The sequence below is a fragment of the Odontesthes bonariensis genome, chromosome 3, assembly GCF_027942865.1.
Source record: "Odontesthes bonariensis isolate fOdoBon6 chromosome 3, fOdoBon6.hap1, whole genome shotgun sequence".
In the NCBI taxonomy this organism is placed as follows: domain Eukaryota; kingdom Metazoa; phylum Chordata; class Actinopteri; order Atheriniformes; family Atherinopsidae; genus Odontesthes; species Odontesthes bonariensis.
Window position 1 is genome coordinate 7,932,066 of NC_134508.1, and position 12,321 is coordinate 7,944,386.

The 12,321-nt window shown below is 41.5% G+C and overlaps 1 protein-coding gene across 5 annotated transcripts in view; it reads right to left on the reverse strand.

Annotated features, from left to right (window-relative positions):
• Positions 1–12,321, reverse strand: part of LOC142376708 (glutamate receptor-interacting protein 2-like) — a 402,317-nt gene that overhangs the window by 27,054 nt on the left and 362,942 nt on the right. For all 5 annotated transcript variants that reach the window (XM_075460179.1, XM_075460180.1, XM_075460177.1 and 2 more), the window contains exons 13-16: positions 10,507–10,652; positions 8,659–8,739; positions 2,966–3,029; positions 1,888–2,033 (exon numbers count right to left, since the gene is read on the reverse strand). In XM_075460179.1, the coding sequence (XP_075316294.1) occupies positions 1,888–2,033; positions 2,966–3,029; positions 8,659–8,739; positions 10,507–10,652 (437 nt within the window). The remainder of the gene's footprint in view (positions 1–1,887; positions 2,034–2,965; positions 3,030–8,658; positions 8,740–10,506; positions 10,653–12,321) is intronic.

The following is a 12,321-nucleotide window of genomic DNA, read 5'->3' on the forward strand; positions in this document are numbered from 1 at the left end:
CACACACAAACACACACACACTTCAGAAGTAGGTCAAAACTCTTCTAAGAACCACACTGGCAATGAAGATTCAGTTTCCATGGGAACCAGGGAAAAGACTGCCTTGTCATCACACATCAGCTGTGCGCATTAATCCCTGAATTCTGTGAGTTCAGCCTCAGTGTGTGAGTGTGCACTTGTGTGTTGTTGCCTCCGCCAAACAAAGCGATGTGTTTGGCACAGTTGATCTGTTTGTTGTTGGGATCTATCAGATGGTGGTGGGGACTCACCCAACTTCAAACACGATGGGCAGCTGCACGATGGGTAACACTGAACTCACCGTCTGTTCTTTATGTCCTACTGTGTGATATCCTTCTCCTGTTTTTCACTGGATGAACTGTTTCAGCAGGTTCTGCTTCCTAATTGATCGGTCTCTCTGTTTGTTCGGTGGAACCGTTTCACAGTCACAGCAAGCGGCGATCAACAGCTCCACCCTGTGGTCAGACACTGGTAGCGCAGCTCTCTTTACATTTATGTTGAATGAATAAATCAAATCGATGCAAACTCCCATTTCTGGAGATGTGTAATTTGTTCTTTTCTTTAAACCTTTATCTATTTATTTCTAGCCTCTTCACTGAAACCAAATCCAAATTCTGATGCAGCAACACACTCGGGAAAGCTGTTCTGTAGTCATGTTTCCCATCGTGTTCCATCAGCTTCCTTTTTACGACACTTTTTAACGCTTTGGGAACTGAGGATACTGATTGTTGCGGTTTTTCAGAGGAATCTGGGTCCATTCCTGCTGAATCCAAGATTCCAGCTGCTCAGCAGTTGTTGTTGCATGATTCTCATCTTCACGATGCTCCATACGACCTGTCCTCTATGACTAAGTTTGGCCCAAAGTGCTGAGCCATGACTTGTCCCTGTTTGTAAAGACCAAGCATTGGATTGATATCCAATCCCAACGCCCAAATCTGCTGATTGTGGAATCTTCAAGAATGCCGTTATTTTTCATTTTCTATAAACCTTTCTGTCTTTCTTTGCCTCTATCCCAACTTATTGGGGTGAGTCGCTGGCAACAAGTTTCAGATTTGTTTATATTTACTAAGTAAATGAAGTTGGTCAGTGAAAACTGTCAAATAACAGCCTCAAACACATTTACAGACTTTGGATTTTTTTTCTTCTTCTCAGGAAATAGGGGTAACTAATCACAGAAGTCACAGAATAGATTTTAAAAGCCTGCTGATGGTTAACAAATCCCAGAACGGTTTAGGCCCAAAATACATCTGTGATATGTTCAGAGAATATAAAGCCAGCAGAGCTCTTAGATCCAAGGACTCAGGTCAGCTGGTCCAGTCCAGAGTCCAGACTAAACATGGAGAAGCAGCATTTAGCTGTTATGCTGCAAACAAGTGGAACAAACTGCCAGTGGAGATTAAACTTTCACCAAATGGAGACATTTTTAAATCCAGGTTAAAAACATTTCTTTTCTCATGTGTCTATGCATGAAATCTGCACGATATCTTTGAATTTATCTAAACTTTTAATCATTTTAATTATTTAATTTGTTTCTCTTTATATTCTTTTATGTATTTTTAATGCTTCTCCCGCTCCCTGCTGCAATGCTTTTATTTTATGGAAAGCACTTTGAACTGTTTTGTACATGAAATGTGCTATACAAATAAATTTGACTTGACCCAACTGGAAAGAAAACCCGAAAAATTAACTGTGGTGGATCGCCAAAAAAAAAGGGAAAATGGTGAAATTTGCTTTTTTTCTTTGGAAATATGTAAAAATATGTAAAATATGTAAAGCACTTTGAATTGTTTTGTACATGAAATGTGCTACACAAATAAATTTGATTTGATTTGAAGTAGCTCAGGTTCATGACTCCATTCACATAAATACCCGAGTTGTCTTCGTCTTTGCGGATCTTTAGTTTGACCAGCTCCTCACACTGCTGAAGGATCTGATCTGCGTCATCTTTAGAACAATTCTCCAGCCGGATGTTGTCGATGGCCAGCAGCTTATCACCAGGCTCCAGTGTTCCTGTTCTGAATGAGAGTGACGGGGAGACGGAGAACAAAGCAGAAGATCAAACCGGCTCCGTCGTGGTCGTACTGCTGCTTCACATTTCTTCCAGGAAAGAAAACTGACCAACTGAGTGAATTTCAACTACATAAAAAAAGAGGATCACGCCAAATATGTGGCGGCACCTCAATTTAGCAAGTATACAAGTAAACAACATTGTGAGGTTTGTTCTAAAGTGTTCAGTATATGACGTGTTCTTAACCTCCAGAGATTAACTTTCATTAATAATTACCGTATTCCAGACTATAAGCCGCTACTTTTTTCCCAGGCTTTGAGCACCCCGGCTTATAATACGGTGCAGCTAATATATGTTTTTGTTTCTTTTTTTTTTTTCATGCCGCCAGAAACATTTTGCCTCGTAACATTAGACCAATAAAATTAACGAATAGTCCACAGTGGTCCAATGAAACTGTACGATAAATCACACACACTTACACTACTAAATTATTGTAAATCAGTCATTTGTACACACAAATTAAAGGCAATCAATCTGGCTGAACAAGATGAAGATTTTTTTTTTTTACCAGCCATGTTACAGGCACTGTTCAAAAAAAAAAAAAAAAACATTTACGTGTTTGTGCGTTACCAATAGGTATTTAAGTTAAAACCATCGGTGTTACAGGCACTGTTCGGGGAAAAAAAGCAATTGCAGTATGTATTTTTTCATGTTACCTTTAGCATTTAATTAAATGTTTAAAAATCCTCATGTGTCACATCTTTCTGTGTAAATATCTCACATTACAATGTGGACACCCGCGGCTTATAATCCAGTGTGGCCTATATAAGCACAAAAATGGATTTTCTTTTTAAAAATTAGAGGGTGCGGCTTATATTCAGGTGCGCTCTATAGTTCGGAATTTACGGTACAAGAGAGAGAGATGACTGTGTGAGATACCTGTGAGCCATGCTGCCCTTTTTTATGTCCGAAATGATGAGGGGCTCTCCTGACTTCTTACTGGCTGTGGACGAAAATGACATCACAAAAACAATGAGCAGCAACCACAGCAAAGTTCAACACCGCTGTAGCACAGACCTGCTGTCACCGATCAATTGGAATCATGGGAATCTGTAGTTGGAACTGTGACGTAGCCCGACAGGTGGTGCTGCTTCAATACCATCAACACTGGCAAAAATAAAATGATTTCAATGGAAGAAAGTCAGAAATGATTCTTAATGATAAATAATTCGTACTCATCGTAAAATAAATGCATGGAAAGGCTAAAAATGGTCACAATGAGGAATGAATTGATGAAAAAAATGCTTTTATTGCTCAGCAGATGGCAGCATTGCTCCATTTCTCCGTCTCAGAGACTAATACAGAACAACTTGTCATATATTACAGTGCAGAGGTTTCCAATGAATGAGAAAGTTTGGAAAACAGGCCCCATACTAACCTTTTTGCTTAGTTTTGCTATAATTTATGAGTTCCTTCTGTTTCTCCAAGAACTATTGTATCCGAACTTTCACGTCCCATCCCAAACATTTATATCTTCTTGTAATTACTAATGACGTATTTCCTGGCTTCCATTCATTGAGCCCCTTTAAAACTCCTCCCACTTTAAAGGCCACTGGTTTGCTAATATACAGTAACAACGCTCGTCGTCCATCATGTGCTCTCTGACTCACACACCTGCCATTCCTCACTCGGAGTAGCGAGGAAATTACGCGCCCATTTAAGATGATTAACAAACTTTCCTTTGCATAGAGCCATCCATTATGCAGGGCACCGCTGCATAATCAGACAATGCAGAATCAGGGGATTGATGAAGCAGGTGAGGGCGCTTAATCTGTTACATGACAGTTCTTCAATAATCAGACAAATGGCTCCAGGGAAGGTGTTCATCTTACAAAAGGTGGTTAAATGAGTTTTCCCGCATTTTGCTGCAAACAGCTTAACCACAAGGGACGCGCTGCAGGGAAGTTCTGGTCTTGAGTGTGAAACCTTTCTTTGTGAAGTAGGGGTGCCGCAAAATACCAATACTAAAAATAATAAAGCATTAAATATCAATACAGTGTTAAAAATATACATGTGAAAACATTCCAACTTGATCTCATTGGGTGTTTACCTCCCAATCAAAAAGGTTCATTTGTGTGACAGAAACATCTTTACTTTCAAGGTTTCTATGAATATGTCCATGAATACTGTTAATATGCGAGTGTAACAAGGGTTAATTTGACACGTTTATAATTCCACAAAATTATTGTTTTTAACCTGACATTTATAAGACTAGTCAGGTGGAACTTTTGTTTTATTTTTCTGTTTCTGTACATTCTTTTATGGGGGAGCAACATCCGCGACACAAGACACGGGCTGTGTTCGAAACCGCCTACTTCTCCTACTTCTCCTACTAACTTTTAGAGTTAGTATGCGAGTTTGAGTGAGTGAGAAGTTCCCGGATGCAGACTAGATTCTCCGAAATGTTGGGTATGCATCATGAGGTTACTACTCACTCAAACTACCCAAGATGCAACGTAACGTGACGTCGCCGATCGTCATTTCCTGTCAAAACGGCAGTTTCAAGCTAGCTACAACGAGGGTAGGTTCACTTCCTGTTTTCAAAACAAAAGCACCAATTGTATCGTAATGGCTTTCCCTTTGATAAAAGGCAACGGGTATTTTATTTTGTGAAAATAACCGGATGTGCGTTGCTCACTGCGGCTAGCTTTAGTAGCGCCGAATTCGTCGGAACAAAATTGTAAATAGCCGGTATTTTGTCAGGTTTTCAACACATTGGCGATCTAAACGACTACTTTCTCACCTGAAAACGTTTCAAATGTTGCTAAAGTTTACAGAGTTTAGAGCTTAAGCGAAATCAGCTTCAGGCCGGCTGATTTCGGCTCGGGCAGGAGCGAAATGCATTGTGGGTAAACGCTCTGCATACTGTCTGATCGATGAGTATGCAGTATGCAGTACGGAAGTATGCAGTTTGCAAGTATGTAGTATGCGGTTTCGAACACAGCCACGGTCCCGCCTAAAGTCTTCTTCTTTTTTCTAATGTTCGGTGAGGAAAGGTTGAGGAAAATAAAGACCTTCGAAAGAGCAGCAGTGTGGTCTCCATTCGTACAACAGTTAACACAACGCAGAGGTTTCATGCCAGTTACACGAGCACACACGTCTCTTAGTTTTAGCACTCAAGGGGAAGTTTTAAGGAGTTTTTTTTTTTAAACCTGTACCTTATTTCTGGCATAAAATACGTTCATCTACTCGCTGATAACAGTTTGGTGAAAGTCGGTGTCCTTCGGTAAGATATTTCGATCACTGGAGATCGGTGTATATCCATATAACGGGAGACAATACAGCCTCTAAATAAGACATTATTTGTCTTTATTTCACCAATACTTTGAGACGAATGAATGAATGAACGCGTACTATTGCACTGTTAGCTCAGAGCTGCTGTGTTGTTGTTATCAGGCGCTTTCTACACACGCGTCTACTGGGATGACGTCATCAACCCGCGCCGCTGCAGCACAGCTCATTTACTCTGTGCTCTGAGACGGTCGGCTAACTTCACACGGAGTTTGCTACTGCTAGTTTTGTGCAACATGGCAGGATATTTATCAGATTTTGACGACGTGGACGATGACTTTGAGTATGATGGACGTCCTTACCGTTTTGAGCCAGAGTATACGGATGAGGAGCTCCTGGAAAGGAGGTTGCAGAGGCGGCGCGCATTGATGAACACCAAACTGTTATCGGTGAGTAGATGAACGTATTTTATGCCAGAAATATGGTCCAGGTTTTAAAAAAAAAAAAACAACTTCCCCTTTAAATGCTTTGAAGAAACTGTGCGAGTGATCTCAGGCAGCCGGAGGATTCTGCTGGTCTTTAACATTATTTGTTGATCTTTGAATTCTTACTCAGGTATTTTCTTTTTAACGTTTGGATTCTACTGCATTGTAAGTTTAACAAGCAAATAAATTTGCAATATGACGTGTTTGTTGACAGGAAATGTCAAAAAGGTCCTGAAAAGCAGACAGGAACGCTCACGCCGGATGTTTACCTTCTTTTATTAATATGATGGAGAAATAGAGAAACACCATTTACTGCAACTAACAGTCCCATTTCCTTAAAAACATTTCCTCCTTGGATTCTAATAGAAATGAGTCTTCTTTTGAATGCAGAGTAAACAACTGAATGTTCGAGCTAAGAGCATTGAAACTCTGAAACCAGCATTTAGAAAGAGCTTTTCACTTATGAGACCGAAGAAAAAAAAATGGCTGACACCCCCCCTTACTGAATTTGTCAATAAAAATGCAATGAAGCAAATGTCACCAAGATATTAATAGTTTGGATTCTAGACACTGAACGTATCACACCCTCCTGAAAAGGTTAAATAAAAAAAACACGCAGTCTGCTTGTGCCAACCCAAACTCCCTGGTTCCAATGGGGAATTGGCTTTAAGAGTTTTCTTCCAAATATTAAGAAAAAGATGTCAGATTTAACAGCGACCTGTCACTGGGAAGATGCTCGTTGAAGTGATAAAGTACACTGGGGCACAGGATTAAATACACATTTCAGAATAAGGATAAACAATGAATGTGGGTCGTTCCCACGGAGGAGCATGTGATGGATTCCTTAAATTAACTTCTGCTGGAACAGCCTCCACTGTTAGGATTTGAAACTTGGCTGTAGGGATTTAATCCGAATCTCAGCAGAAGACCTGTAATAGATGTTTGGTCACATGTCTGAAACGTATTAATGACACAATCCAAGATTAAAAACTTTGTAAGGTGGCATCGTATCGCAAGGTTGTTGTTTCCTGCAGGGCATCGCCCACATGACAAGACTGAGCTGGGGAAGGGCTGCCCGTTCCGAGACCTGGCCATCACCATGGAGGACTCCCTGGTGACGTCAACACGGACTGCGAGGAATCTCGCCGATTCCACCTCTATAACATCCGGAGGATTCGCCCCTTCCTTACTGACAAGGCAGCGCAGGTGCTCATCCAGGCTCTGGTCATCTCCCGCCTGGACTACTGCAACTCCCTCCTTGCTGGCGCCCCGGCTTCTGCCATCAAACCTCTGGAGCTCGTTCAGAAAGCTGCTGCTCGTCTGGTGTTCAACCTCCCCAAGTTCTCCCACACGACTCCCCTTCTCCGCTCTCTACACCGGCTCCCTGTAGCTGCTCACATCCAGTTTAAGACTCTGGTGCTGGCCTACAGGGCAGTGGAAGAAACAGCTCCTTCATACCTCCAGGCTGTGGTCGAGCCCTACACCCCCGCCCGACCGCTTCGCTCTGCGGCCTCCAGGCGGCCGGCTGCCCTGTCACTCAAGGGTCACTGCGCACCATCGACACGGTCATGGCTTTTCTCTGTTCTGGCACCCCGATGGTGGAACGATCTCCCGACTGATATCAGGACAGCTGAGTCGCTGCCCATCTTGGCCGCAGGCTGAAACCCATCTCTTCAGGAAACACTACCCAGATCCGCCCTCTTAGGACATCACCTGTTTCGTTCCAGCTCCTTACACACTTATTTGTTTCCTAAATTGTCTTCGTTTTCTAAATTGTCTTCCCATTTGTCTCGGTACCTAACTTACCGCACTTACTCTAGCACTAGTGATGCTCTTAGCTGTTTGATTTTGGAAGGAAATGCACTTATGATTTCTTGTGACCTGAAGTTCTTTCGCCTACCGATGTGGAACACAATTATTGTGAGTCGCTTTGGATAAAAGCGTCTGCAAAATGACCGTGATGTAATGTAACGTAATGACACACAGGGAAATGCAACCAATGAGCACCAAAACGTGTGACCCCCGAATCCTGTGTCTTTATTCTAACCCTGACCATGTGCTCTGAACTCCTCATGTTTAAACAAAGAGAGAAATAAAAGGTGAAAGAACCGTGAAATAACTTGAACTTGCTGCGTCTTTGTGCTCAAATCAACTGTGTTGAACATGTAGCAAGAAGATCAACAAACATCTTTTATGAAGACGTTAAAGGTGAACATGATGACATACTGAGACCTAAAAAAACATATCTGTATGGAGCAGTGTCAGGAAAACATAATGAATGTATAATTTTGGGAGCCCTATGTGGACCAGTGCTGCTATCGAGTGTTCGTTCATGGGACTGGGTCGGGCCAATATATTATTAATTGTGCACTGATGTAGGAAATATGGGACAGCTGATGGAAAGCGTTCTCATAGTGGTGGGGTAGAAGTTTTCCCCCGACAAACAAGCAAAGCATTTTTCACTATTTATTTAGGGTACATTGCTGAGAAAAGAAATCTCCAAACTGCTGCCACAAAGTTTGAAGCTTTGTATTGTCAGAGAAAGTGACGCTGCATAGTTTTCTTTTCCTGCTTTGACCATGCGATGCTAAAACAGACTGAAAGCTAACTAAGAAAACACAGCTGCCCTCATACTGTACAGCCAGTGGCATCAGAATGAAAAACTGTGACCATAACACTTCATAAACACAGGCCACGTTTGAAGCTGAGCTTCCCTGCAGGATGGGGGACCATGAAGAAGATATGTGCGTGTCTAAGATGAAGCACAGGAAGTTCTGCTGGGATGTAAACACTCTGCCAGCAGCAGCTCTAAACAAAAAATAGATCACATGTTTGGAAGAATGTGTCTCTTTGTACCACTGATGGTGAGTCCCAGCTCCACTCCTCTTTTCTTCGGCAACTTGACATGAAAAGTACCACTGCTAGGCACCACCGACTCTGAAACAGAAACACAGACGCAGTGTTAAACATAGAAATGTGAAGCTGGATGGAAGTGCTTATTTGTTGCTTTTTATATTGTGTTTTATATTGCTAATTACAATGCATTTAGCTCTTGCTCATATCTGCTGTGAAATGCTGTCCTCTGGGGCAAACAATGCTCACTGTTCGCCTGCAAAACCAATAATGCTGATAATAAGCTTTAATTGTAATGCCATTTTTTGAAAAACAAGTTAAAAAAGGGACTTTGTATATAGAAAGAGAAACAATATGCATTCCATAAAATAGAGTAAAAACAAAGGAAAAAAACAACAGCAATTAATTGCAATGTGCAAGAACCAACTGTAATAAAACCCATCCAAAATGTGAAACAAAAAAAAGATTAGAAGGTGGAAGCTTTGGTAATTCTTAGTGGAAGATTATTCTACAGTTTTGGGGCTCTAACAGCAAATGCTTTACCACCCTCTGTCTCCAGCCTCGCCCTGGGGACAGAGAGCAGCAGCTGGTCTGCAGATGTAAGAGCACAAACTGGGGTGTAATGGGTGAGAAGGTCAAAAGGGTAGAATGGGGGCACGGCCGGTTAATGGCTTAAAAATGAGCCATCAAATAAGTCTTAATACCACTGGTAACCAATGCAGTGAGGGTGAAATATGAGAAATATCTGAATATTTTCAGCTGACAGTAATCTAAACGAGTGAAGAAGCTGAAAAAGATCAATTATCTGTCAGAAGGTAGCAGTTTTGGTCGTGTGACTGAAATGTAGGGATAAATTAAGGTTGGAATCAAACAAAATACGCACGTTTTTTTGCCAAGAGACGTCCAAAGACCATCATTTTGATCTCATCAGCATTTAACAATTAAAAGATTTTATGTCGATAAAAACATGCTGAGAAAAAACGAGGTAATGTCAGTTGTATTTACTGATAAATCTGTGTCATCTGCATATAATTTAACATTTTCTTTTTGCTGTTACCCCGACCAAGTGTTAACGTGTATATGGAAAATAATAGGAACATTAAAGTAACATTAAAGGTAAATGTTTGCCAAACTGGAGCTGGAATCCCCAACAGAAACAGTAGAAGCTCTGTAGCTCAAATAAGACGATCCCATTCACACTTACAGAGTTTTCCAGCCTTTATATTAGAATACCACGACTGACTGTATCAAATTCTGCAGAGAGATCCAATAGCATGAGGACAGCCGGCATCAGAATTCATCCCAATATCATTTATGACATTTAATAGTTCAGTTTCTGTACGACTTCTGAAGTCAGACTAAGACTTTTCAAAAAGTGAGAGGTATTTATCCATAAATAAACTACTTTCTCATATCCTCTCACAGAGCCGGCTTTCTAAATAAACTGAATATTAGCTGTCAACAGATTCTCTTAAAAAAAAAAAAAAAACACTGCACCAACTCTGCTTTTCCATCATAGGAAAAAAAACTTAATCAGGTTATGAGTTTAGCTTTTTTCAGACTTTCCTCATACACAGAAATCAGGGGAGAAGAAAATAATACACTCATAATTCCACAGGGTTAAAAGCATGTTGATGGGGCTACTGCCCTGCAAGGGAAAAGCCGCAATTATGCTGTCCACCCCTGCCCCCTGCAGCCGAGTACGACCCGGTTATCCAAACCCTGCAAATACATTTACAGTGTAGGTGAATAGAACCCCAAGCACATGTTTCCAACCTTCGTAGATGGACAGGAAGCTTGAATCAAGTCAGATACATGCAGAATGGAGTAAACTTTGTTTATTCTACAAACCTGCGACATCGAATTCTATCTCCAGCGAGACCTTATTGGTCAGTGCCGCATCTCGGAGAAGCTGATTGGCTTCCTCAAGCGTTCCGTCTTCTGTAGGGATTCCGTTGATTGACAGGAGGCGGTCTCCAACCTGCAGCAGGCCACACCTGCAACAACAGTTACCACGGTGACGTCAGCAACGCTGGAAGTAAAACAAAATCTAGTGAAGGGTAAAGTGCTGGAGGCCTGATGCCCAAACCGTCCTTCTCTGTTTGTGTAACTACGGTCTGTACATCGTCATGAAGGGTTGAATAAACCATGTCACTTCGTGTAAATATGTTCCCTGTCTGTGGTTAGTTCTTAGTATTAGTAAGTTTTATTTGTCAAAACCTCTTTGCTGGCTCAGCTGTGATCACGTTTGCCCCAACATCAGGGTACAAAAATGCAGACTAAAGCATGAGCTTTTGAAATGAGAACGATAACCGTAGAGAAAGAGCAGGTTTACTGTAAATCATCGCGCTATCAGGGTTTATGGATCCATGATGGAGCAGTTCAACATTCTGAGCTTCGTTGGTGAGTAGTGAAAGGAAGGGGGTTTCAACAAATGTCCAAACAGGATCATCAGTTTTCCCAAACGTGTTCATGTGCACTTAGTATCCTGTACACACCCCTCATACCTCGCTCCTATCGGAGGTATATTGGTCTGTGTGGCGGTTTGCGGCGCCTCATAAGAGATGTTTTATTAGTTCTGCTTTCCTAACCTAAAGTTGGAGTGCAGGACTCTCTCTGTATATATAAATGATAATCTGTTTTACACAATGCTAAATTAGCCAATTGGTATCAGGTAAATCTGTTTCATGTTTCATTAAGTCAAGGGCTGTGTTCGAAACCGCATACTTCTCCTACTACTCATACTAACTTTTTGAGTTAGTATGTGAGTTTGAGTAAGCGAGAAGTTCCCGGATGCATACTAGATTCACTGAAATGTTGGGTATGCATCACAAGGTTACTACTCATACTCAAACTACCCAAGATGCAACGTAACATGACGTCGCCGATCGTCATTTCCTGTCAAAACGGCAGTTTCAAGCTAGCTACAACGAGGGTAGGTTCACTTCCTGTTTTCAAAACAAAAGCACCAATTGTATCGTAATGGCTTTCCCTTTGATAAAAGGCAACGGGTATTTTATTTTGTGAAAATAACCAGCAGGAGCTTTAGTCGCGCCGAAGTCGTCGGAACAAAATTGTAAATAGCCGGTATTTTGTCAGGTTTTCACACGTTGGGGATCTAAACGACTACTTTCTCGCCTGAAAATGTTTCAAATGTTGCTAAAGTTTATAGAGTTTAGAGCTTAAGCGAAATCAGCCGGCCTGAAGCAGATTTCGGCTCGGGCAGGAGCGAAATGCATTGTGGGTAAACGCTCTGCATACTGTCTGATCGATGAGTATGCAGTATGGAAGTATGCAGTATGCGTTTTTGAACACAGCCATGATCTGTCTTCATAAGATTAGACGAATAAAACGTTTGGTAAAGATTTTGATTGGCTCAGGTGACCAGATGCCTGTGGAGGCTCACCAATGATGCACCAAAGCCCTTTCTTCTCCTCTCCTCTCCACTCTACTGTGATTTAAAGCCACCATCTTAGTCTTTCCCTCCCCTTTAGGCTGCATATTTCTAATCTGTGGTTGCTGGCCAGGCCATTTTATTAAGTGTTTGTTTCATGTTCACGTCCTTCTCATGTCGTCGTCCATTCACCACACAAGACCAGATGCACAAAAACATTCTCGTCTTTAAAGGATAAGACCGTTTTTTTTACATTGGGCCCTTGATTTCAC